This window comes from Helianthus annuus, chromosome 8 (genome assembly GCF_002127325.2).
Source record: "Helianthus annuus cultivar XRQ/B chromosome 8, HanXRQr2.0-SUNRISE, whole genome shotgun sequence".
Lineage (NCBI taxonomy): Eukaryota > Viridiplantae > Streptophyta > Magnoliopsida > Asterales > Asteraceae > Helianthus > Helianthus annuus.
The window spans coordinates 3,455,336-3,482,861 of NC_035440.2; the positions used below are offsets into that span (position 1 = coordinate 3,455,336).

Below are 27,526 nucleotides of genomic sequence, written 5' to 3' on the forward strand. Positions count from 1 at the left end.
TAGGTTCTATTTTTCAATATGCATTGTATTAGGTTTGATATTTCGAGAGAACTACCAAAATTATTATATAATACTCTAATTTGCAACATTTTGTTGCATTAGAGGTTGTACCACATGCTTAAAAGGTATTTCTTTATAACTTGTGGATACATCTTCACTGGGGTTTTCTACCACTTCGTCCTTTCTGCTCATTTTACCCAAACTCATAACACACATTTACAGAGAAATACAGACGGAGAGAGAACGACGTGAGAGAGAAACCGATGAAAGGAAGCGGAAGCCAATCACCCCAACCCGATGAAGGTGATGATGGTGACGACTACGATAACCAGATTGGCAGCGATGGCGGCTAGGGTTCCAGTTTGGGGGTTTTTGAAACCAGGTCGTCAAGGTGTTGAGGACGTCTGCAGTCTGGTTGGCGGCTAGGGTTCCAGTTAGGTAAGAGATTTTTGTTAATCTTGTGACCGGAAATTGCACATCAATTGTATAAAATGCCTGAATGAGATTTTTCGTGAATTAACACTGTGGTAGATTGGTAGTTTGGTACTGTGGTTGCTGGTCAATTTTAAATGGGTTGCTAAAAAGTTACAAACTACTACTTGAAGATCATTGCTAATGAACCGATTTGTTTTCAATTTTGACTGTATTTCATGTGCACTAATCAAGTATAAATCTTTTTAAAGAGCGGATTATAAGTTTGAAATTAATTGGTTAACTGTTTTTTTGTGAGGTGTTGCAATCATATAACCTGTTTATGTAAAAGTTGTATGCTTGGTTGGTGTATTGATTTTCACTAGCTACTAATTAGTGTTTAGAAGTTGTCCTTGCTACGGAAAGAAGATTATATAGACGGAAGGACACCCGTTATGTTCTTTTGTGATCAAGATAGTATATAAGTCCATCTAGATGCATGTAACTTGCAGTTTTGTACATCTTCACATGAATTAAGTTGTGTTCTGTGTTCTTGTAGATATATGTTTATCACTGGCTTGTAATATTATTCTATGTTGCTAATCTTAAGCGACTGATGAAAACAAAATAAAAATAAAGAACATAAATTAACATTATCTTAAAAAATATTAGTTTCATAATATGAACAACACAAGGTATAAAATGGTAAACGTGTGTAAGCCAGTGAAGACAAGTCCTAGGTCCTGGTCCAGAATTGTTTTACATGGCAGTAAATAACAAACTATGCTTCCATTCTCGAATATTGAATTTTATGCTACCAAAACTTTTTTTTATCTTATATTATGGTTTTCCTACATGAAAAAAGATTTCTACAAGCTATAAGCAATTTGTTCATGTTCATGTTTATGTGAAATTGTGAATATGGTGTGACAACTTTCTCAGTTTGGGCTTGTCACCTGTCAATAAAAAGAGTTATTATGTCTTAATTGTTTGTTTTAAATGTGTTCCATGGCTCTACATAATTGCAGATTCAGTTAATTAGGATTCAGCTAAGAGTGCCTGAGTATGGTTGGACAACACAAAAAGTTTTCTACCTCATTAACTTCATTGTAAATGGAGGTAGAACATCAACCATCTATTGAATCATTTTCTTTTAAACGATTCATGGTGACAAATATATCACTCGCTCGGTTTTTTTGCAGTGCGTGCCATTGTCTTTGGGTTTCACTTAGACCGCCCGTAGTGGGCGTTTTTAAAAAAAAAATTCCCAAACACGCCCCTTCACCCCCCCCCGGTGTGATCGGGCGTCATTCGCGAAAAAATGGTTTGTGGCGTGTTTTGAAACACGCTCAAGGGGCAAATCTTCGACCAATCAGAACGAGATGCAACGGTCATAAACAAATGGCTAGATTTAATTTTTTTTTTCCCGGACTTTCTTGAAAACATTTCACTTTCAAATTTTTTCAGTTAATATGCAATATCATCAAGCTGTCCTAACTGTTTTTCAGTTAATACGCCCAAAAACGCCTCTTCACTACCCCCCCCCCCCGGTCTACTGTTTTTCTCAACATATACTCTAACTGTCCTATTTTGGGCTGAGATATATCACCAAGCTAAGAATTTACCAACGAGTAAACTCAGGATTATATATGTATCAGTTAACGCGGGGGTTTATTTGATACTTCGGATCTGATTTACATTATCTAATTTGCCATCTTTGATGAAATGTTTTTTTATATAATGATGGCAGGGTTTACTAGCACAAGAAGATTACTGTCATCTGATGCAACTGCGGGTGCATCTCCTTTGACGCCAACACTCGCTGATCGCTATGGGAAAGCTGAAGCTGAGAAAGCCGTCTCTAAACCTTCAAAAGTCCAAGCAATTCTCAAAAACATAAAACAACTTCTTCACTATGCAATTAATTCGGTGATATATCGGTTATCGGTTCCCATGTGAAATATCGGTGTTAAATATCAGTCAGAATATTGATACCAATGGTTGGCGCATAGGTACTAACCTTCAACTTTAACCTTAAAAGTATTATTATATTATACATAATCTTAAAAGTGAATATTTGTGGACATTTTGTTGGTGCACTTGTGTCTGTACTTTGTCTGTATTCGGTCTGATATAAACGATGTCCTGATTTGTATTGTAAGTTGACCAAGTCAACCATCCTCCGGTTTGACTTGGACAACAGTTGAAAGATGTTCTGATCGAAGGATAGCCTCGAAGGATACACCTGATCCTTCGAGGTGATCGAAAGATATGGTTCGACCATGGTTCGACCATTAGACCTCGAAGGATGATCCTTCGAGGTCCACGCTGATCTTTCGTGTAACATGTGGTCGACAGATGATCCTTCGGACCATCTGTCGAATCCTTCGAGCAGACCTGCTGAGCTGGGTATATATACCCATGCATGTGTTGAGTGTTAGAGTTCTGCCATTTTCACACACCCGAGAGATAGAAGCTTAGAGAGCATTCTGCCCAGAACTCACACACACACTTAGAGAGTTTATAGAACACTTCTGTAAACATTGAGCTTGTAACCGAACCTTCATTTGCATTAATACGACTAGTGTTAATCGGTGAATCTTTGTGTGTTTGTTTCTCTACTTGCTACTAACTCGGTTTGCTTGCTAGCTTGGATTCCGCACTCGCTAGTAGGTTTGTATAACAAGGTTTAGGTTCGTAATCCTCCGCGAAACAGGGACCTACAAGTGGTATCAGAGCTAAGGCTCTTAACCTTGTTTAAAACCGGGTTTTTACAAGTTTTGGTGTGTTGAAACACTTGGTTTTGCACCTGTTTTTACTAAGTTTCTTGCATTTTCTTTGAGTAAAAACGTGTCTAAACTAACCGGGAGTGGTCAGGTTGGGTTGGGTAACATAAAAATTGGTTTTTAGAAAACCTTGTGTTTTCCGGTGGTATTCCGGTGTGTTTCCGGTGACTGAACTTGAGGATAAGGTTTTGCCTTTTTGGGTATAATTTTTGAAAGTCAAAAAGTTTGGTGGAAAGTTGTGCAGAAACATCCTTTCTGCCGAAAGCAACTTCACCAACCCCTGTCACCTTTTCACCAACCTTTCACATCAGATCAGATTGTGTCAGAGCTCTCGAAAGATATCTTTCGACATCGAAAGATCATCCTTCGATATCTTTCGATCAAGGAGGGCTCGAAAGATTTATATCCTTCGACCCATCCTTCGAAGTCTGAAACATATCCTTCGACAGAGGAATCTTTTCGAAAGATTAGTGTCCGAAAGATTAGGATCCTTCGTATTGGTGAATCTTTCGAGATCTGTTATTCGAAAGATAAAGAGTTAACTCGAAAGATAAGGATCTTTCAAAAAGGAATCCTTCGAGCTCTTGAATCCTTCGAAGTCATTGTTCGAGAGTCAACAGTAATCTTTCGAATACTGTTGATCCTTCGAACAATAAATCGATCTTTCGACTGTGGTCAGTTTATTGCTAACAAGTTTCTGTGATTTCAGATCCTTCAACCAGGATCCTTCGGCTGTGTATCTTTCGGATCATTCTTACTTAGCATTTATTTTGCTTATCTATCATGAATCCGAGTTGGTGGGGAAGTCCGGCTCCAGACAGTGGAAAATACATGAATACTAGTCAATCTCCATCATGGGCCGAATCTCCGGTATCTACATCCTCACAAACAAATGCCACTCCAGCTGGTCAATGGGCGTTTGTTTCAAATCAAACTCCGAGTATTCAAAGTCTTCTTCTAAGCGAAAGTGAAACCGGAAGTTTGAACAGGCCTCCAAAGTTGATGCATCTTCATGAATATCCAGGATGGGTTGATCGTTTCCATACATACATTCTTGGTCAAAATACAGAGTTGTGGTTACGGTTCATTACGGAATTCGATCAAACTATCGAGGTTGCTGCTTCTTCGACAGCTACATTTGCCGATCTTCCTGATGATCAAAAGAAGACGTATGACTTAGAAAAGAAAGCATACGCTATTCTTACTCAAGCACTGAGCAAGGATATTTATCATCAGTTCGTCAGTTTCAAGACTACGAAGAAGCTGTGGGATGCCTTGAAGACAAGAGGAGTAGGTAATGAAGCCACACGTCAACTACGACGAGATCTACTGAAGAAAGAATTTGATGGCTTCACATGTATGGATAAGGAGTCCTTAGGAGATATGACAAGCCGTTTCTATCACCTACTTACTGAGCTGACCAACTTTGAAGTCACAACGACTCCAACAGAGGTGGTAAAGAAGTTTGCCGATGCATTGCCTCCTCAATGGAACAACTTCCTGGAAATCTTGAAGTACAACGGAACGTTGAGAACTACCAATATCAACGATTTCGTGCAGCTTCTGGAGAACAAGGATCAGGAAGAAACGTTGAAGGCAAAGAGAGTTGCAGTGCCACAGAATCCAGAGATGTATTATGGCACCTCCACTACTTCATCTGCAAAAGCTGGATCACATGCTCCACTTCAAACGGCGTTTGTCACAAGCACGGATATGTATGGCAATCCAGTGCAAGTTCCTGTAAAGCCGCCTCCAACCACAGATCTGTATGGAAATCCAATACAACCACCTCATCCTCCTCCTGCTCAACAACCTCAATATGCATGTTATGGAGGAACATCATCTGCTGCAGGTCAACAATCAAAGTCAAGTACAGTACAGCTCGACACGTCAAGCTTCTCTAAAATCAGTGTAGAAGTAGCTAAGGAACACATGGAGCTGCTTAACACTGTAGTGAGCGCGTACTGTGGGTTGATAGAAGGTCAGATTGGAAACATTAATCTGACACAAGAAGATTACAGGCAGATTGATAAGGAGGAGATGGACTTGATGGACATCAAGTGGGCCTTTGCGAGTGCTGTGAGAAGAGCAAAGGATTGGATGGAAAGTACTGGAAGAACCAGCTTGGAAAGTAAGCGAGACACCAAGTATGGGTTCGATAAGCAAGCTGTTAAGTGCTTCAACTGTGGTGAACGGGGCCACTTTAAACGGGAATGTACAAAGCCAGCCCAGCACGGGAATCAAAACCCCTTCAGGAACCAAGGCAACCAGCAGAACAGAAACAATGATCGTACATTGGTGCCTGTCAACAACCAAACCAACCGAGCACTTGCAGTTCAGGTGGATGAAGGTTGTGACTGGTCAATCCAGTTGGGTGGTGATGCTCCTGATGGAACAGCATGTTTTGCTCAGATTGTGAAGGAGCTGGTTCACACCAATGGTGGAGAATCTTCTGCCAGTGGTGATGAATCGTCTGAAGATGAAGACTCCTCTGGATACAGCAGGAGTGTTGATGAAGAATCATCCAACTCTGGTGATGATCATGTGGGTGAGACATCTAATGTTTCGGATGATATTGACATTGATGAACTCTTGGGGGAAGCTGTAGCAGAAACTCAAAGAAGATCTATTCTGGTGGATCAAGCTGCTTACTCTTCGTCTTCTCTCCATTCAGCCTTTATGGCTAATGTCGACGGTTCATCAAGTCAGGTATGTGTCGATGAACCCACTGCTGTTAATTGTGATGAATGTGCTAGGTTGCATGCTAGATGTGCTGATCTTGAGAAAAGTATGTCTGAGTTGCAAGGCAAACATGATGCTTTACAAGCTAGTTTGTTTGACTTGCAAGACAAACATACTACTGTGAATGAGAATTTGAGTGACTTGCAAAGTAAGCATGACGCTTTGCAAGAAAAATATGATGTGACCTTTCTCCACAATCAGAAGTTGACTGTGGATCTCTCTAAATGCACAGAAGCCAACATGTTTTATGAAAACCATGAAAAAGAATTTAAGTCAGTAATTGAAACATTAAAGAAGGATAAAACTGAACTGACTAAAATGGTTTCAAGAAAACAAACTGATATTAATTTGTATATATCTCGCCTTGAGAGTATGCAAAAAGAGATGGCTTGTGTGAAAACCGAAAGTGATGCGATCCAACTCAAGCTAGACAGTTATTTGAGTTCTAGCTATGTGTTAGATCACATCATTGACGTTCAGAAGGAAAAGAGAGATGTCACATGCATTGGCTACAAGAAGTGTCCACCACCAGTGAGACATAATTATGATGCCATGCCTGATGAAGAGGACAGGGTTTTCTTTGAACCTACTGTGCCTCTAGATGTTAAGGAGTTTGCTGCAGGACTCGGATACCAAAAGGAAGTATCCTCAGATTCAGATGTGTCAGCAGATACATTTGTGAGTGCTGAACAGAATCAAGATCCTCCAGTTGTGATTGAGGATGCTGATTCGTCTGATGATGAATCTGATGATACTGTCCCAGCAAAGTCTGATGCGGTAGTCAAAAATGAGGACATACCTCTTGAGAATCACATTCTATGTGATCCCCCTGTCAAACCCGCTAAGACTGTTGCAACTGAGTCCTCATCTGCAGGAGAGCCGGAGAGTGTGAATTTGCTGTACACTCTAGTTGGTGATGATAAAATTTACTCAGACAAAGATTTTCCCATTAAGAATGTTAATCAATCCTTAATCTGCAAAGTCTTTGAGAATTCGACAAGTAAGTTCTTGGGAAAGGCAGGACCTAAAGTTACAGTCACACAGTGTCCTCCAATCCCAAAGGCTGAAGTTCGAAAGCAATTTGGCAACAAGAAATTGCCAACAGTGCCAACTCAGCAAAATCACACCAAACCCAAAGGTAAAGTACCGGCTCCAGTGCAAAAGAAGCCGAATCAAAAGAAGAAGAAGAATGTTAACTTTGTGAAATCGACGGGAACAGACAAAATTGAAAAGTTTGAAAATCAATCTAACTTAGATTTTGTCAAGAAAGCTATTGTCGAGAAAAGAAATGAACCAAGTAGTTCAAAACCTAGTACCTCGGGTTCACAAAGTTCAACATCATCGGCTAGACGATCACATGATTCTTCGGGGTTTGTAGAACGAAGATCATGTTTTGAGTGTGGAACCATTGGGCACATTATTAGAAACTGCCCATATCTTCATAAGCAGAAAGGAAAGGTTGATGATCCCCGTGGTAAGACTGACCGTAAGCCATCTGTTTCCACAAAACAAGATCCCCGACTTGTAAAAGAAAGGGAAAAGAAACAGAAACGGCAACAGGTCAAGAAAATTGAAAAAGCGATTAAAACCGATGTGGTTCATAAACAATCTGTTGTTGTAAAACCAGAAAATTCTAAAACTTCAAATCATCAAGAAGTTAAAATTTTAAAGAAAAACACTGGTGAAACCAAACAGACTTGGAAACCAAAAACGGTTGTTGAATCAGGGGGACCATCACAATTCACCAACCATCAAAGACAAGAAGTTATTGTCATTGATGAAAATGGAAGACCCAAGACCACAATGGCTTGGGTCCCCATCTCCAACTAATTCATTTGAGTTCATGTGCAGGGTGCTTCAGGAGGAACTATCAGTAGTCATTGGATTGTTGATAGTGGGGCATCCAGGCACATGACAGGCGACATGAAGCTTCTCTACGACGTTAAATCTATTAGAGGAGGTTATGTTGCTTTTGCTGGAGATAAAGGTGGATACATAACGGGTGAAGGAATGATATCTAACGGGATTGTCAGCTTTGACAAGATCAATTTTGTGCAACAACTTGATCACAATCTTCTTAGTGTTTCTCAAATTTGTGACAAGAAATTTTCAGTCCACTTTGATGCTAATGGATGTTATGTGCTGAAACCCGGCTTCAAAATTCCAAAAGAATGGATTCTCTTGTCGGCTCCAAGGATAAATGATTTGTACGTCCTTGACATGAGCCAGGCTATTACTACGTCTGCACAAGCAACTTGTTTCGTTTCCAAAGCCACAGAAAAAGACACTATCTCTTGGCACAGACGAATGGGTCACATTCACTTACGCAAAATGAATCATTTGGTTTCAAATGAATTGGTGAATGGTGTTCCCCTCAAAAATTTCCATCTTCAAGACATCTGTGTTTCGTGCCAGAAAGGAAAGCAAACAAAGAAGAAGCACCCTACAAAGAAGATCAACACAGTGGCAGTTCCTCTTGAACGTTTGCACATGGATTTGTTCGGTCCTGTCAAGCACAAGAGTATTCGGGGTGATCAATACTGCCTCGTGGTTACTGATGATTATTCAAGATTTTCTTGGGTTGCATTCATGGCACACAAGAGTGAAACCTTTGGTATTATCAAAAACTTGATCATTCAGATTGAGAATTTGTATAAGTTGAAGGTTAGGCGGATACGTAGCGACAATGGTACTGAATTTAAGAATCATTCCATGACGGAGTTCTGCACTTCAAAAGGTATTCTTCATGAGTTTAGTGCAGCCTATACTCCTCAACAGAATGGTGTCGCTGAACGTAAGAACCGCACATTGATCGAGACTGCTAGGACAATGTTGGTAGAGTCGCAGCTACCCATTCCATTCTGGACTGAAGCTGTGGCCTCTGCATGTTACACATTGAACAGAGTCCTTACAGTCAAAAGACACAACAAGACCTGCTTTGAGCTTCTTCAAAAACGGAAACCAGATTTGTCTTATCTAGAACCGTTTGGAGCTCCATGCACTATCATCGATCCTAATGGAAAGTTTGGGGCAAGAGCAATTGATGGATACTTTCTTGGGTATGCCACTCCCAACTTACGAGTCTGGAATCTAGAGACTAAAAGGATCGAGGAATGGTCTGAGGTCAGAGTACAAAGGCACACCTTGCCAGTCAAAAATCCGGGTCAACCTTGGATGTTTGAGTACGATGACTTCTTCAATTCGATCAATGTTGAAGCCGTTGAAGAAAATGCTGCGGCTAGGATGTTTTTCGAGAGTGACAATGCAACAGTTTCACCGGTGGTTCGTCCAATTCTTGTGAATCAAGAACCATCGTCTTCGGTGAACAACAATACTCTCAACAATGAGGATTTTCATGATGCAAACGAATTGAACGAATCTTCAGAGGATGATGAATTTCTAGATGCAGATCAAGAAGCTCCTACAACAGCAGTTCATGGTACTTCAGAGGGTACTCCTCCAGTAGATGCTCATAGAACAGCTGAGGCTACTGCATCATCCTCTTCGTCAATTCCGGGTCTTGAATTGGTTGTTGATCTTAATCTTAACAACCTGGGTATAAATGTTCCAGTTCCAGATAATCCAGAAACAAGGATTCATAATACCCATCCTCAACAAAACATCATTGGAAATGTGCAAAGTGGCGTACAAACAAGAAACATGTTGCGAAACAACAACAATGCAGGCTTGTATGCAGCCATTCGAGAATCCGGACAACAAAACGACTGGTCCTTCGCGTGTTATGTCTCACAAGAAGAACCAAGAACGTGGAAAGAAGCCTTGAAAGATAATGCTTGGGTTGAAGCAATGCAGGAAGAACTGCAACAATTCCAGAAGCTGGGTGTCTGGAAACTAGTAGAGAAACCTGCTGGATACAAGAAGATTGGTACCCGTTGGGTTTTCAAATGCAAAAAGGATGACCGCGGAGTTGTTATCCGAAACAAAGCTCGTTTAGTCGTTCAAGGTTTTCGTCAGATTGAAGGGATCGACTATAACGAAGTCTATGCACCAGTGGCACGTCTCGAAGCAATTCGAATCTTTCTAGCCTATGCGTCCTTCAAAGGATTCAAGGTTTATCAGATGGACGTGAAAAGTGCATTCTTACACGGTGTGGTTGAAGAAGAGGTGTACGTCGAACAGCCTCCAGGTTTTGAAGATCCTATCCATCCCGATCGGGTTTGGTTGCTCAACAAAGCTCTTTATGGTCTTCATCAAGCACCACGAGCTTGGTATGCAACCTTATCTCACTATCTGCTGGAGAACGGTTTTCGTAGAGGTCTTATCGACTGTACTCTCTTCATAAAAGAACAAGATGGAGATCTTCTTCTGGTACAGGTATACGTTGATGACATTATTTTTGGTTCTACTAATGATGTCTTGTGTAGGGAATTCGAGCGCATTATGCAGGATAAATTCGAGATGAGTGCTATGGGGGAAATGACCTTCTTCTTGGGCCTACAAGTACAACAAACGGAGTCTGGGATATTCATCCATCAGACTAAATATGTTGGTGACATCTTGAGCCGGTTCCAGATGTCTGATGCAACGCCCATTGGTACCCCATTGCCAACTAATCACGGAATTACTCCAGACTTGAAGGGAGAAGCTGTTAGCCCTTCTATCTATCGCGCCATGATCGGATCTCTCATGTATCTCACAGCATCAAGGCCAGACATAATGTACCCAACGTGCCTGCTTGCTAGATATCAAGTTAACCCGAAGGCCTCACATCTTGCTGCTGTTAAAAGGATTTTTCGTTATTTGAAGGCGTACCCTGACACTGGTCTGTGGTACCCTAGGGATAATAACTTTGAATTGGTAGCTTTCAGTGATTCTGATTTTGGCGGATGCAAAATCGACGGCAAATCCACAACGGCTGGATGTCAGTTTTTAGGAAATCGCCTAGTCACATGGCAGTGCAAGAAGCAGACGTGTGTAGCTACATCAACATGCGAAGCTGAATACATTGCTGCCTCAAGTTGTTGCTCCCAAGTTCTTTGGATCCAACAACAGATGCGGGACTACGGTTTTGAATTTCTAACTACTCCTATTTACGTTGATAATTCTGCTGCTTTAGATATCACTAGAAATCCTGTGCAGCATTCAAAGACCAAACACATCGAAATCAAATATCACTTCATACGTGATTGCTTTGAGAAAAGGCTAATCGATGTTGTTAAGGTCCACACCGATGACCAACGTGCCGACTTATTTACCAAAGCATTTGACAAATCAAGATTTGACTTTTTATTATTGGTAAACGGCATTAAGGTCAAGCAAGAGTAAACCAACATCGGAAAATCATCTTTGTAAATACCTTTGTGTTTTTAAATTTATCTTAGTTTGTTGATTTTAGGGGGAGTAAATCCAAAAATCGGAAAATACAAAAACATCGAAAAATTTCAAAAACACAAAAACAATAGAAAAACAAAAATGAGTTTCCTGGCGAGAAAAAGAGAAAATGATAGTACATCAGTGGTCTATCCAAACCTCTTTAAATCTTAAATGAAAAACGATAAGCAGCTCTATATAAGATGTATCGGTAGGCTCACAATCATTTTAAAGTGTGCAGGGTGATATAAATCTTAATCGACTGAAGATCAGGTGGGAACCATTCATTGGCATATGGTCTTAGTACCGAAATTTCGTTTGATAGATTGCCGAGGTTCTGAGATATTCGGTCTTTATGCTGCTTATCATCTGGGTATCATGGTTGTATCTTTTACCGAAAAATAACGGGGACGCAAGTCTAGATCTTCCATGATACTATACATACGTGTACATATTGCATACTGCATTCGACCTCAATAAGTGATAAACAATCACATGTCCAAATCAAATAAGTGATAAAATATCACATTTTTCCGGGTGTCAAGTTCGTCTCTCTGCTGTACGGAAGTACTGACCTGTTCACGGACTTGCACCTGTGCCCTCATGCATACGAAAATCAAGTTCCTCATCAATAAGTGATTATATCACATAGGACTTGTTTTCAAATCAAAATAAGTGAGTATCTCACAATTTATACGGTCAAACAGATGATAATCGGTATACTCACCGGTAAGATGAACACTCGTGCATACCTTGATACGGGAATGTGTCGTGATGTGGATGAACACCGGTCGGTAAGTATAAATCATACCTTAACGTATCCCCTCGCCATGATTACATCTGATAAGTTGAGCTTAAGTGGACAACAATACCGATAATTGTTATAGGATGCTTATCTTAATGTTAACTAACTGAACAACAAGAGTGTTTTGGCATGACCGTACACTGATATGATTCTCTTACCCTCGAAACTCGCAAAAAGAATGTTTGTATATATTTATTTATTTACTGTTTAACTTTTATTATTTCTTTTAAACAGTTTCGTCGTTTGGTGCATATCAGCACGACATTAGCGGTGATGTCGTTTGATAACACTCAAAGGATTTTAAATTGTTATCTTTTAATTTCAAAAATACCAAAAAGATTTTAGGCGTGTTTTAATATAAACTTTATAAAAGCCAAAAAGATTTTATTTCTGCTTTATTTTCGATCGTACGATGTTGGAGCTCAAGTCTTCGTTACCTGAAACCTGACTGAAAACCGAACTGACTAAATCTTCATAAACGGTCAAAATTTGCAGATTTTGAAAGTTAGAATTTAAAATTGATAAATTTATTAAACTTTCAAACTGTCGGACGGTGTTTGATTTTGACATGGTCACTCGTGTGTCATTTGTTTATACTATTCCAAGCAGTTGTTCTCATTACGCGTTTAGATTTCTTGCATGTGCAGATTCTAAAGGCTAGGAGAACATGGTCGATGACAAGCCTTGGAATGAAGACACGACGAGAAGGCGCTCAAAAGATGAAGATGATCGAGTTGCCGCTGGCCATCATCAACACCACAAGGATCTCACTTCATAAAGATAAAGTCTTTTCACGAGCATAACTCAAGGGGGAGCTTATGTTAAGGGGGAGTTTGTCAACACACTTCCTACATGATACGGGTAGTTTGTTGATACACTCTCTACTTTCAAGACGTGAAGACTTTGAAGATCCTCCGGCATTGAAGACATGATAGGACATCAGAGTCTTGAAGACCTGAAGACCAAAGACTGTCGAAGTTCCAGACAAGTCTACACTTTTAGAAGAACAAGACAAAGCTTAGAGATCAAAGACAAAGCTACAGCCAAGGGGGAGTTTGTTGGTGCACTTGTGTCTGTACTTTGTCTGTATTCGGTCTGATATAAACGATGTCCTGATTTGTATTGTAAGTTGACCAAGTCAACCATCCTCCGGTTTGACTTGGACAACAGTTGAAAGATGTTCTGATCGAAGGATAGCCTCGAAGGATACACCTGATCCTTCGAGGTGATCGAAAGATATGGTTCGACCATGGTTCGACCATTAGACCTCGAAGGATGATCCTTCGAGGTCCACGCTGATCTTTCGTGTAACATGTGGTCGACAGATGATCCTTCGGACCATCTGTCGAATCCTTCGAGCAGACCTGCTGAGCTGGGTATATATACCCATGCATGTGTTGAGTGTTAGAGTTCTGCCATTTTCACACACCCGAGAGATAGAAGCTTAGAGAGCATTCTGCCCAGAACTCACACACACACTTAGAGAGTTTATAGAACACTTCTGTAAACATTGAGCTTGTAACCGAACCTTCATTTGCATTAATACGACTAGTGTTAATCGGTGAATCTTTGTGTGTTTGTTTCTCTACTTGCTACTAACTCGGTTTGCTTGCTAGCTTGGATTCCGCACTCGCTAGTAGGTTTGTATAACAAGGTTTAGGTTCGTAATCCTCCGCGAAACAGGGACCTACACATTTCACTTTAACCTTCAACTTTGTCAAAATCTCATATTTATACCCTAGATATTTCACTTTACCTTTTTTACTTTTTCAAATCTCATTTTTACTCCTTGTAAGCCCCTTCAGTTTAGAAAATATCATTTTTAACCCCTTAAATTTTTAAGAACTTTATAAAATATCACTTGGACCCCTGGAGACAATATACAATCCAATATTTCTTTAATACATACGTAAATTTGGTGTATGCATTCGTGCTTTATTGTGTACGTTTCCAACGTATGAATAAGGTCACATATACTACGTTTTGACTCGACTGTAAAATTTGAAAAATTTGAGTTGGTCGGGTCGTTGAGTCATCTACCACCCACACACGCCTTATGCCATCCTTATTTTCCTTACTTATTTTAAAACATGTTATGTGTTTTGACACGTTATAGTACCAGGTTTTTCAATGTTTGATTATGGAAAAGAAAGATCTAGAGGTGCACAAATGTACAGGAACTGGACCCGGTAAAAAAAACCAGAACCGGGTATTTATGAACCCAACCCAAAACCGACCCTACCCGTAGGGTACACATAGGGTATACATTTAGACCTTAATATCAAGAACCGGAGCCGTACCCATTTCATACCCAATTTATACCTAATTTATACCTGAAACTGGTTTCTATACCCGGACCCGGGTATTAAAATACCCAATACCGGGTTTTAACTGGTAGTATCATTTTTGTGGTATAATTGTGTTCTGTATTCTTACACTTTGTAATTTTGCTAAAAGTAAAAACGATAAACTAGCCAAGGTCAAAACTTTCTGTTTGTTTAAAAGGTATTCCTTTGATCATTTATACAACCACGATTTTTGTCCTACTGCAGAAGGGTCTCATTCATTTAGAGCATTTATTTTCCTAAACCAGTAGTTCGGTTTGAAAAAAAAAGGTATAAAAAAGATGAGTTCAAAAAGGCTTCTGCCAAGTGCTGACTTCAATGCAGCAGGCTGCCAACATTTTCAGTTGTTTCTCTATATTAAAGAGAAGTATGGGAATGATAATTGGCCATTTTCATTGAAACAGGTAGAAGTTTTTAGAGCAGTTGTGGGAGAGGATGCTTACAAACATCTTGAAGGGGATACATGGCAAGAGTTCTCCTTAGACCGGCAAAGTGCCTGGCATGAGTTTTGCTCTAGCTTATGTAATTAACTACGTCGATGCGACTCAGTGAGAACCTACTGAATATGAATATAAATTTAGCCCCCGCCGCATCGCGGCAGGTTACATTTCTAGTTCGTTCTAAAAGTGAACACATGCCTCTTGAAACAACCATTACATTCTAAATTCTCCAACAAATAATTTAAATAATATACTGGAGGTAAGACTAAACACTCATGGATCATGTCAAAGGCCCCGAACAAATAAAGACTGAAACTAATTTTGTACTAGGGATGAGATTGGTACCAAACCGGTATTGAAAGTACCGCTACCGGAAAGCGAGGAAAACGGGTACCGGTACCGGAAAATGAAAAACATGGGTACTGGTACCGAATACCCAGTACCAAATGCGTATCCCTATTTTGTACCAAGAATTTAGGAATCTTTTTAAAGATATTAATCGCTTCTAGTCCTAATCAACTCCTATTAAACAACTATACATAGACCTTCCAAGAATTGAACTTTTCACCTTAAGATGTTCTTTGAGGACACGTGATCAAACTTGCTACAGTGCTTTGTATGGATTAGTATATGGCGGCTCGGCTTTAGTAAATAGCAATTAGCGAAATACCTTTGCATGGTCTATGTAGTGTTGTTTTTCAAACCGTGATTTTTTATGCCTTCTTTTATAACAAAAACATGTAAGATAGATGTACTTGCTAGAATAAGATTCAACTATGGTACATTTCTTCTTGGAACTAAAACCTAATAATTCTTTGTTTGAACAACACAAACATAGCCACTATGAGGGTGTATTCACCATTGATATTGTTGTTAAACAAGCTTTAGCTATGGTACATTTTCTTGGCTTATCAAATATAATACAATATTGAGCAAATACAGTACGCTAAAGAATTGCTTAACTTACACATGCCATGTGTAAATATCCACATCTTGCTAACATAGTTTTTTATAAGTTAAGCTTCATGCATGACCCATGCTTAACTTACAAATGCAAACTAGTTTTTTATATTTTTATTATATTATATTTTTATTTAATTTACAATGGTATATATTGTTCAATGCCAAATATGGTCTTCGAGTTGCTTATTTAAGTAATTTATTAGATTTCGTCGGTGTGTGTTTGTCATTCTAGAAAAGAGTAATTAGTTAACATAATGAATCATCCCTTCATGGTGCAAAAATTGTGTCTAAGGCTACAAAGTAGTGGAGTGGAGTTTTGCAAAAATTGTGTCTAAGGCTACAAATTTAAAGAAAGAGTTCAAATCTGGGCTCCAAATATTCAAATCGGTTCGTGAACTGAGTTTGAATCTATGAATTTCCCAGAATCAATTATTCGAAATATATATTATATTTTATTTGCATAAAAACTACATAAACATAAACTTTTAGTTATTTTTTATATATATTATTTTAGAGGGTCGTGAGGCGAAATCCAAACATAACCCTTAAATTAACTTGTTAACCAGATCAACATAACAAACCATTTATTAAATGAGTTAAGCATGACAAAATACAATTATATTCGTGTCAAATATCGAGTTAATAAAAAAAAACTCCTTAAATTCGGAGGGCACGCTGTTTTTAGAAAAAACCGGATGCGTATACGTAAAAATTTCTATTTTTATATGGTATACCTATACAAACACTAACATAGGCTCACTTACAAAACTATTCTTATGCTTTAGATTGGTTATTACCCCATTGGCATTAGATTTAGACCTTTATTGAGCCTAATACCCAATTTCGTTAAGGACTAAGGACACATTTTTGGAGCTCGAACAGGGTACACGAATTCTTAGGGCTGGCCACCAATACTCTCCCAACGAGCGAGTACAAGGTAAAAGCACAACTCAGAGTTGCTTTTGAAGCTTTTTAAATAATATATTTATACGGACGGTAATACGCCCTGCTTGCGGTATGCGCATATAATGTATATATGCGTGGGCACCCGGTGGGCAAAAGAGAAAGTGCACTAATTTTAACGTTATTTTACTAATTTTGTGAAAATAATGTTAAAAGAAGGGGGTGGTTAATCATGTATCATGTGGTGGCGTTGATAGCCGAAAGACAAGGGAGTATATACACTAATCGGCCTTTGTTTTATTGCCGAGTGTCATGTGCCTTATGTCCAAGGCTTGATACAAAACTACCATCGAGCCGGGGGTCTCACTGGAAGTAGTCTCTCTATTCCTACGAGTTAATAAAAGAAACTCCTTAAATTCGGAGGGCACACTATTTTTAGAAAAAACTGGATGCGTATACGTAAAAAATTCTATTTTTATATGGTATACCTATACAAACACTAATATAGGCTCACTTACAAAACTATTCTTATGCTTTAGATTGGTTATTAGCCCATTGGCATTAGATTTAGACCTTTATTGAGCCTGATACCCAATTTCGTTAAGGACTAAGGACACATTTCACAACTAGAAAAATTAAAATTTCTGACACCATTTTCGGTAGGAAATGCGTCACAACTCGCGATTTTCTACGAATTTGTGACGAAATGCGTATGTAGGAAAACCACTCGTAGGAAACTGGTTTCTTACGCATTTTCTATGCATTTTCCTACCCATTTCTGACAGAAAAGGGCTGTCACAAATTGCTACACATTTTCTACGCATTTTCCTACCCATTTAACGGAAGTTAATTTTTTATTTTTGCTACACAATTGTCACGAAATTTAATTTTCTACGAATTTGTGACGAAATGCATATGTAGTTAAACCACTCGTAGGAAACTGGTTTCTTTACGCATTTTCTACGCATTTTCCTACCCATTTCTGACAGAAAAGGGCTGTCAGAAATTGCTACACATTTTTCTACGCATTTTCCTACCCACTTTTCTAGTAGTATGCGTTATGTTTTTCAAGAGTTAAAACTTTAATTTCTAGAATATAACTTATGTAGATAAAAATTAATATATAAGTATTTATAGGATCAGGCACAAATCAAACTCAAAAAATTAATACCCAAAAAAGTAAACCTAAAACCCACAACATCTTGATGTGTTTTTCATACACATAATATCTATCTTTCTGGTAAGTGAACAACTGATGTTTGAGCTCGAACAGGGTACACGAATTCTTAGGGTCGACCACCAATACACTCCCAACGAGCGAGTACAAGGTAAAAGCACAACTCACGGTTGCTTTTGAAGCTTTTTAAAGAATATATTTATACGGACGGTAATACGCCCTGCTTGCGGTATGCGCATATAATGTATATATGTGTGGGCGCCCGGTGGGCAAAAGAGAAAGTGCACTAATTTTAACGTTATTTTACTAATTTTGTGAAAATAATGTTAAAAGAAGGGGGTGGTTAATCATGTATCATGTGGTGGCGTTGATAGCCGAAAGACAAGGGAGTATCTACACTAATTGGCCTTTGTTTTATTGCCGAGTGTCATGTGCCTTATGTCCAAGGCTTGATACAAAACTACCATCGAGCCGGGGGTCTCACTGAAAGTAGCCTCTCTATTCCTACGGGGTAGAGGTAAGGTTGTCTACGTCTTACCTTAAACCCTATCTTAGCTTTGCTATTAGTGGAATTTACGATGATGATTTATATGGACGGTAAAAGACTTCATTAAATCCACATCAAATATTTCACAAATTAGTGTATCTTAAGGAATATAAGTTAATCTTTATGCATGGCTCATGCATTTGATAACTATATTCCATTTTATTCTTTTCAACTTCACAAACTTCAACAATACAATGCTCATAAACACTTGTCATTATATCACTTACCAACTGGAAAACTCATACACTCACACTATCATATCTTGCTTCTTCCAGCCCAAATTCAACCAATCACAACCTTTCATGCCACTTTCTTTTTATCTTTTGCCTTCTACAGTTCCAGCACCAGGTCTGCATGAAATAGCAATCATGTGTCATGAACAATAAGAAAATATAACATTGTTGTTGGTTGGAGTATTAACATATGGATGTTCATTCAATACAAAACTACTTTTAGATAGAAAACTGTGAGAACCATATAAACACGTGTACCTATTGCTTTAACTGTTATAATTAACCCGGTTTTTACACTTCTATACTTAAACTTGATTATGTAATGAATGAGCCCCTATATATACATACATGGACATGTTCTTTTCAAAACCAATTCTATGTTAAGAACCACAACAACTGCATAAAACACGTGTATATAGTGCATTGATAGTTTAGTGAGATACGGGGTAGTAGGTTATGTAACCACATTCTATATCACTTAAAGCAAAAGATACAAGTGCATTAGGTGGTTCTAACAGTTCTCAAAGTAACTATGGTTCTGAAATGCATGCCCCTCTATAAATATACATATATGTGTGTGTGTGTGTGTGTGTGTGTGTGTGTGTGTTTATGAGATGATAGATGGTGGATGTTTGCATGCTTACAATCAGCATCTGAATTAATCCAGCATTCTCTATTCCCATCTGAATCATTCATACAACAGTCAGAGGGCATGTGGCTGCTAGTGCAGTTTGTACCCTTTTTAGGAAATAGTTTATCATCTTCAAACAACATTTGATTTTTGTTTTTATACTCCTGAACAAAGTTGCCCTCTGTAGCATGTTTCAAATGATTTTCAGACTTGGGTTCAACAGCTACTCCTTCAGGGTGAACTTTCCTATGAAACATTTGCAAAATCTGCATGTATGTTCCACATAACATGTTAGAATACTTAAGTAAATATATCTAGGACTGTAAACGAGCCAAGCTGCTAGTGAGCTACTCGAAATTGGCTTGCTAAAAAACTCAAATAGAGACGAGTTTAAACGAGCTCGAGCCAAGCCTAAACGAACTCGTGCCCGAGTCTGAGCCTAAAAGTAGGTTTGCTTGATAAACAAGCCTGGGCTCGAGTTTCACTTATCGAGCTCGAGCTCGCTTGCGAGAATAAACAAGCCTAATATTTTTATATTTTTTAAATATATATTTATATAACAATTATTTTTATAAATAAAATCATGATACAAAATAACTAACAAATATTATGTTATATACAAAAGTTATGATCAATATATTAAAAAATAATTAAACTTGTATATAAATTACTTAATAAATATTAAACAAGCCGAACACAAACTTGAAAAACTACTCACGAGCCGAGCTCCAGCTCAAGCTCTCGTAAGTTAAATGCGCAGAGCTCGGCTCGGCTCGTTTACACCCTATAAAGATCGGTGTAACTTGCAAGTCAAGAAAACATTATACGCGTATACCTTTCGCGGTTTTTTATCAGCTGAGGAGTGCTTAGATGAAGAATAATGTGTTCTTCCTTTCAGTATCTTCTTCATCAAACAAACAGCAGACTTTTCAGTTTCTTTCTCTTTTATCTTTTCAGTTTTGTTAACTTTACCTCCAGTAGTAACTTCCTCAACTGTTTTAGTTCTCTGAAACAGCTCTCCAAGTGATGTTCTATGCTCCTTTTCTTTCTTAACTGTCACTGTTTCCGACAGTTCAATTACCGAACCAAACAGATAATCTTGAAGCGGGCAAACAACCGCTGCATTCTCCTTTCCTTCGGGTGGTGGTGGATGGTGGTGGCCGGTAGAAAGAGTGGTTGGAAAGATGGGGGATCGAAAAAAATTACTTATATACATGTAAATAAACAAGTTATAGGTTTATTTAAGTGAAAAGACTTACATGCCCTTGCTTTTATCTATAAAATTACCAAAATACCCTTCTAGTTAATGGGTTTTTTGGATGGAGTTAGAGGTGGGGAGCAAAATGACGATAAGTTTGAAAAATCAGGGAGGAAAATGACTATTTTTAAACTATTGGGGCAAAACCGTTAAAATAACCAAATCACATGGGGCAAAATGAAAGTTAACTCTAAGTTATATATACTTTATTATTTTTTTATTATAAAAAGGTATACCATAACGTTGAGGATTTAACATCTTTGTTTTGAATATAGTATTGGTATGTTATTTGTAAAGATGTTTGATGCACTATTAATTATAACGTACGTATAAACTAGTAACGGTTCGTTCAAGTTGTCCTGGCCTGACACATGACGAACCGTGTGATTACAATTGTGTGTCCTAACCATTACAACGTCACGTCTGAAACCACCTTTAATTTAACAGAAGCATCTACCCATCACACACAAAAATCACTTTGTACAAGAACCGGCTTCTATATATATTTCACCTTGCCGATAAATTGTTTGTTATTTTTTTAGGTGACAAAGAATCCCGGGCCAATAAGCGGAGGACTTGCGCCGATATATGGTGCAGCTGGGAAGATTCCGGATAGAGGTATGGTTAGCGAATTACTGCTAGACTACATGGATAATGCATGCTAATATGATTCTTGGGGTGTTTGGATCCACTTATCTGTCAAAAGCTTTCCAAGGAAAGGATAGTGGATATTGTGTGTTGATGATATGTAAACTGTTTTATACAAGTATGTAGATGTATATGTAAAAGTAATTCAAATACCATCTATTTTTAACCCTGAATTTGGAAGTGTTGGTTGAATTGAAAATCTTGTTTTTTTTTAACATGCAAAGATTAGTTGGCTAAAACTGGAATTGGTGAGTATGATAACGACAACGATAATGATGTACAAAATCTTTAATGACCAACATAAACACGTGAATATGAACAAACGTAAATGAATGAACGTTCACGAACACATTACTGAACGTTCACAAACACAATTGAACGAACGAGACCTTTGGTCGTGTTCGTTCATTTAACTAATCGAATGAAATTTTTTGTTCATGTTATCTGGTTTATTAAACGAACGAACGTAAACAAACCTTCCGTCGAACGGTTCACCAACGGTTCATTAAACGTTTGGTTCATTTGTAGCCCTAAATTATTCCTATAAGTAATATCATACTCGGTTAAATACCCGAATATTCTCGTACATTATCTCCTTATATCCGCACAACAAACGCCATTTCAATTCAAAAAACAACTAATGCATACAAAGCTGCTAAAGACATGTGGATTACAAAGCAAACACGTGTATTAACTTCAATTCGTTTTGTATATAAAAGAAGAAAAGATTAAACAGAAAAGGCTTCAACTATAACGTCAACGTGTGTGGTCGGTCACCTAATTACTTGATGAGAAAACAAATAGCTTAGTTTTTTTCTTTACAAAGACGCTTCATACAATCGTAGCAAATTACAAACTCACAAGTTAAACACTTAAAGATCATCTCGTAATGGAGACTGCGACCACACTTGCCACATTGACCATCGCTTTCAACTCCTTGATCGAATGAAAGAGGGTGTGGATGCGCTTCAGTATTGTTATATGTGCCCCCAAATTTCACATTTACATAGCGATGAACGTCTCCATATCCAGCATATTTGTCATATGTTTCATACCGAAGTATTGACGGAGCACAAGCTGTATGCATAGACTGCATACACTCACGACAATGATAGAATGTATACTTGGGATCAAACTCCTCCTCACAAATTTCACAAAAATAGTCACCCATATGGTTCTCACTGGGAAAGTAACTTAGCTTCATAGGATGCTTGTCACACTTGTGTGTAGTTGTCTCTGGTATCAACAAAGCCCTCGTCAAGTGTATTCCAAAGTCATCACAAGTATGGCAAATGAATGAACGACGACTACTATTTAATGTAAGGAGGTGATTCGGGTGAGATTTGTGAGTGATTTCTTTAGGTACAAATGCACAATTAACATCGATGTAGTAATCGCATTCGACACAACAATAAGCAAATCCATTGCAAGGTAACCAGCAAAGATCACAAATGAAGACCCCGAAAAACTTACCAATGATTTTTGAATGGAGAATCAGGGGGTGTTGTGGGTGATGAGGGTGGTCTTTTAGTTCAATAGGCAGTCGGGAGCACCACTCGTGGAGCACAAAGTTGCAATGCTCCCCCTCCTCATTAGAACACACGTAAACTGGCCTACTCGTAATTGGCCTTAAACATCCATTGCACAAAGTTTCAATCCTCTTTGTTGGGTCATGGTAGGATATTCTTGAAGAGGTGGGGCTATCTTCCAGAATGAGTGGGTGTTGATGACTAACTTCATGTGTTTCTGATCCACTTTCCTTGAAAAACAAGTGTTTTAGTATGCTATAAGATGGATCAGGAAATGGAAGATGAAGAAGATCAGGGTGTTCAACATCGTCATAGTTTTTAATCATTTTGTCTGTAGCTGGTGAAAACAACAACATTGAAATATTAGATAAACATAGAACCAATAACATATTTAGAAATAACTATAAACATATATATTAGGTAGGGTGGTAGGTCTACCTGGAGATGTTGCGCAATCTAGATGGGTATAGTATCTGCATTTCTCGCATTTATACAGCCAAAGATGTGAACTAGAAGAAAACCCGAGATGGCATACCCTACACCGTGGGTATCTTTTGGATTCTATATCCGTTTTTGGAAAGGAATAAGCAAGGGTGAGAGGATGAATATGGGAGAAGATATCATTTGTCATATGTTGGATTTGCAATTTTTTCGGTAGAAAAGCACAATCACTATGAATGAATTGAGAACTAGCACACGTGGGACAATGATAAAAGAGCCCTTTATGCTCTTTCCCGCATGCATCACACTCACCTAAAAATTGTCTAGGGATGCGAACTAGTGGGTGTTTGTGGCTAGGATGATAGATGATATTGTTTTGTAGCCTTTTTTTAGCACAATTTGCATCAACATTAAAAGCACAAAGATTACAACGGTAAAGTAGCTCTCTAGGCTTACTAAATCGACGACAAATATCACACCACCAATCGTTGTTAAATAGGTAGAAGCCAAGAGTATGACCAACCTCACAAATGTCTTCCAATCTTTCGGGAAGCTCTGCACAAAATTTATGTACAGAATAATCACTACATGTAGAACAAGAGTAGTAATACCTATGGAACCAGTTGATTTCTTCATAACACCGGGAACAAAAACATCGGAAGTCTTGTTTTGCATCTACTTCATCCTCGTTCTCCTCGTCTTCTTCATAATCTTCTTTACGTTGCAGTTGTTCCGACCACAAATCTGTAAGATTTAAGGGATGTTCGTGCTCAAACATCTTAAGTTTTTTGTTTCTTTTTCTAGTAAAAAATAGTATGAGAAGAAACAGACACAAAAGTAAACAAGAAATGAAATGAAAAGAGAATTGGGAAGATAGAGCAAATGAAGATGTGTTGGGGTGAGTTACGAAAAGGATGAACTAGCATTTATAGGCATACATATACATACTTAACTTCATTACCAAGTTTATGTTACCCATCACGTACTAAAAGTATATATATATATTTATATGATTGCAGATTAAAACACATTTTGCAAATTAAATTATCTTCATTATCAAGTCTTGTATTTTAAAAAAACATGTTGGATGGTATTCATGAAATTGTGATCTGTTAATGTTATTATTCCTGATTATAATAAAGGTAAATTACACTTTTCGTCCGTTATGTTTGTAGCGGGTTGCAAAGGTGTAATGAGTTTTCTAAATAAACGATTGTGACTGTAATTGTTGAAGTTAAAGGTCATTCGTTGCAACCTGCTACAAACATAAAGGACGAAAAGTGGAATTTACCCTTATAATAACATTAGCATATTTTTTTTTAAACGGCCAACAAACTCAATCCCGAGCACTCTCGGGGCACCCACTGGACAAACGGAGTACTCCGAGAGTAACCCGAGTCCACCACCAATTCCGGGGAAAACCCGGTAACCCACCCGCCCGTAGGCACGACAGTGAAATTACCGGTAAAACCCGTTTGGCTCAAGGATCCAACCCAGGTTTCCCTGGGTCTCCTATCATTGCCCACCAGTGCCTCACTCTGCACCAAGTGGGAGTCGAACCTGCATCTCTCAAGAGAAATGCAAACCCTCCACCACTTGATCTAGAGATCATTGGTAGTAACATTTGCATATTAAATGATGTTTTAGAATATTATAAGCAGGCAGTAGTTAAAAATATCGTGAAATTATCAACTTTTTTCGATAAATCATAAAAGCGCCATTGTCAATTTCATTAATTAGTTGTTATCTAGTTTATGAATTTTTACCATAGTGCATTAATTAGTTGTTATCTAGTTTATGAATTTTTATCAAAGTGCATTAAGTCTATGAGTATCTTGGTGTGTTATTTCTAGAAGTTAATTTTTACAAACTGGGATGGCGGTTTAAATCTCAGCTGACTATGGCTTCTGAGCTGTGGAAGAATTTAAAATTTAGGAAAGTGTAAATTTCAACTAACTGAAATTCCTATGAAGATGTTTATGCATGGTATTTTTTAAAGGGAAGGGAAAATATATTTGAAGTCATGAATACTCCTATGAAGATGTTTAAGCATGGTATTTTTTAAAGGAAAAGGAGAATATGTTTGAAGTCATGAATTATTCACATCAGAACATATCTATTCACAAAAGGAAAAAGAAAAGAAGGTGTGATTATATGGCATTTGTTTTATGTTTTCTTATTTTTTATTTTTTATTTTATTATACCCTTAAAGTTTTTTTCTTTTAAAAATCCTATGAAGATGTTTAAGCATGTTATTTTTTAAAGGGAAAGGAAAATATGTTTGACGTCATGAATTATTCATATCAGAATATATCTATTCACAAAAGGAAAAAAGAAAAGAAGGTGTGATTATATGGCATTTGTTTTATGTTTTCTTAATTTTTATTTTTTTATTTTTTATTTTATATACCCTTAAAGTTTTTTCTTTTAAAAAATTTAAAACCTGTTCTCTTTTACTAAACAGACGTTTAGTGTAAGTGATACCAAAATAAGATGAACACTAACTAATCTTGCAAGAAAAGAAATTAATACAAGAATTTATGTGTTTCAAGGAATATGGATTTACATCCAAGACCGTATTAAAGATTTCATTATTTTTGTATTAATGTGTGATTAGTTTACATTATATATAGCATTGTGTAGGGAAGATTAATCCTGTATTGTTGCTAATTTGTCAAGTTACTTGTTTTTTCAAGTTGCTTATAGACCGACTTGTAAAATCAGGCCTAAAATCCATCCAAGCCAAATCGTATCATTCTATTTTTTTCTCTTCTCGTCCTAGTTTCCGCCCGCTCGGTTGGGAGTGGGACCTAAACAAGGTACTACAATCTCGGTATTCCGTAATGTGGCCGCTATCACATTCCTAAGACAAAAGTCATACTTCACAACTTAACAAACCTAGCAACTAATTTTTTTTTCCATTAAAACTATTTTCTTGTTAAAAATTTTTAGTTGATTTAGGCATTTAGCATTTGAATAAAGATATAAAGATGCAACTATATATAACTAAGGCAAGTCATATATTTGACACGTATGAATATGCAATCCTTCTTAACTCACTCTACTAAAATTCAAAAGAAATTCGAAGTAGCATCCCTTTGTTTCTTTATCATTTTTTTCCTTTTGCATTTTTTCTTTTGTACAATACACGTAAATTGTTCAAATATATTATTCCAATTATTTTTTTTTCTTTTGCTTTTTTTTCCTTTTTCTTTTTTCTTTTGAATATTCCAATTATTTTTTCTTTTGCTTTTTTTCTTTTTTCTTTTGTACAATACACGTAAATTGTTCAAATTTAATATTCCAATTATTTTTTTCTTTTGCTTTTTTTTCTTTTTTCTTTTGTACAATTCACGTAAATTGTTCAAATCTAATATTTCAATTATTTTTTCTTTTTCTTTTTTTTTCTTTTTTCTTTTGTACAACACACATATTGTTCAAATATAATATTCCAATTATTACTTAGAAGTAAAGAAAAAGACGTGATGACCTTTTTACAACTTTGCATCTTTCTAATTTTCTTACACGTAATTTGTTAGTGTAGTAATGTCTATCGTCTTCGTCAATCCAGCTCGTAGCAGAAATCAGAAGATAAGAAGATTTTATATTGTAATAAGTAGAGAAAAGGCAAGGTGGCAATATTGTAATTAATGAGATGTCTCATTAAAGCCTTGGCCTATAAATAGGAGGCTTATGCCTTAGATTTAGAACTTTTGTCATTTGCTATATTTGGAGCATATGAGCTAGAGAGAGAAAGTAGCAAGGTTATTCAAGTTTCTTTGTACTTTTCAGATCTATCAATCGAATCACAGATTTAGTACGGTTCTCGTGTTCGGTCCACGCACGTGTATGGATTCCGCACGTCACACTTGTCATACACAATCGTTCGGAAGTTGAAAACCGATCCTACATAATTCTTTTTCTAGACAGATGAAGATAATAATGTCGGATATTTTAGTGTAATTGGGATTGATTTGGTGACTAAAGTGAATTTAATATGGATAAATTACTTTTTGAGTCACTGTATTTTAGTGGTTTTAACTACTTGAATCCAAAATAAAAAAGTTTAACACACTGAGTCCCTAGCCGCTCATTTTATAATGTTTTGAGTCCAATTTTTTACACTTGTACTTTTGTTTTTGGACTCAAGTGGTTAAAACCACTAAAACATAGGGACTCAAAAAGTAATTTACTCATTTAATACACATCAAACAAGTTAGGTGGTGCACGAGTGCACGCGTGTATGAGTTGTTATAATTCTAAGTGTTCCAAGGGGGCAACAACGAGGGTTTAGGGGCAGCACCCCCGGGTAGTAGGGTCCAAGGGGCGACAGCTA

At 37.5% G+C, this 27,526-nt stretch overlaps 2 protein-coding genes and 2 long non-coding RNA genes across 5 annotated transcripts; 2 read left to right on the forward strand and 2 right to left on the reverse strand.

The window, feature by feature from the left end:
- The first annotated feature begins 158 nt into the window (after positions 1-158).
- On the forward strand, positions 159-1,831 carry LOC110871789. Its single transcript, XR_002553942.2, has 3 exons — positions 159-438; positions 1,440-1,530; positions 1,614-1,831. It is a non-coding gene; the product is annotated as an uncharacterized LOC110871789 (long non-coding RNA).
- Positions 1,832-1,963: 132 nt separating this feature from the next.
- On the forward strand, positions 1,964-14,979 carry LOC118481149. Its single transcript, XR_004864581.1, has 3 exons — positions 1,964-2,062; positions 2,162-2,423; positions 14,825-14,979. It is a non-coding gene; the product is annotated as an uncharacterized LOC118481149 (long non-coding RNA).
- Positions 14,980-18,585: 3,606 nt separating this feature from the next.
- On the reverse strand, positions 18,586-20,530 carry LOC110869426 (protein LAZY 1). The gene is made up of 3 exons (XM_022118680.2): positions 20,150-20,530; positions 19,328-19,580; positions 18,586-18,800 (listed from the first exon to the last, which is right to left on the reverse strand). The coding sequence occupies exons 1-3, from the start codon at positions 20,528-20,530 to the stop codon at positions 18,781-18,783; spliced, it is 654 nt and encodes a 217-aa protein (XP_021974372.1). The 3' UTR covers positions 18,586-18,780.
- A 1,373-nt stretch (positions 20,531-21,903) lies between these two features.
- On the reverse strand, positions 21,904-24,086 carry LOC110871791. 2 transcript variants are annotated; one of them, XM_022120521.2, is made up of 3 exons: positions 23,188-24,086; positions 22,694-23,086; positions 21,904-22,456 (listed from the first exon to the last, which is right to left on the reverse strand). In XM_022120521.2, the coding sequence occupies exons 1-3, from the start codon at positions 23,966-23,968 to the stop codon at positions 22,026-22,028; spliced, it is 1,605 nt and encodes a 534-aa protein (XP_021976213.1). In that variant the 5' UTR covers positions 23,969-24,086; the 3' UTR covers positions 21,904-22,025. The 2 variants fall into 2 exon arrangements, with proteins under 2 accessions (XP_021976213.1, XP_021976212.1); XM_022120520.2 differs by having other exon boundaries at positions 21,915-23,086.
- Positions 24,087-27,526: the final 3,440 nt, after the last annotated feature.

Excerpts from the sequence above, each read along its gene's own strand:
- LOC110871791 (XM_022120520.2), bottom strand. The coding sequence starts at position 23,968 with ATGTTTGAGCACGAACATCCCTTAAATCTTACAGATTTGTGGTCGGAA. Across the intron at positions 23,087-23,187 it reads AGATTGCGCAACATCTCCAG|CTACAGACAAAATGATTAAA; the intron begins GTAGACCTACCA and ends TGTTTTCACCAG.
- LOC110869426 (XM_022118680.2), bottom strand. The coding sequence starts at position 20,530 with ATGTATATAAGTAATTTTTTTCGATCCCCCATCTTTCCAACCACTCTT. Across the intron at positions 19,581-20,149 it reads CTGATAAAAAACCGCGAAAG|ATTTTGCAAATGTTTCATAG; the intron begins GTATACGCGTAT and ends ACATACATGCAG. Across the intron at positions 18,801-19,327 it reads GATTAATTCAGATGCTGATT|ACCTGGTGCTGGAACTGTAG; the intron begins GTAAGCATGCAA and ends TATTTCATGCAG.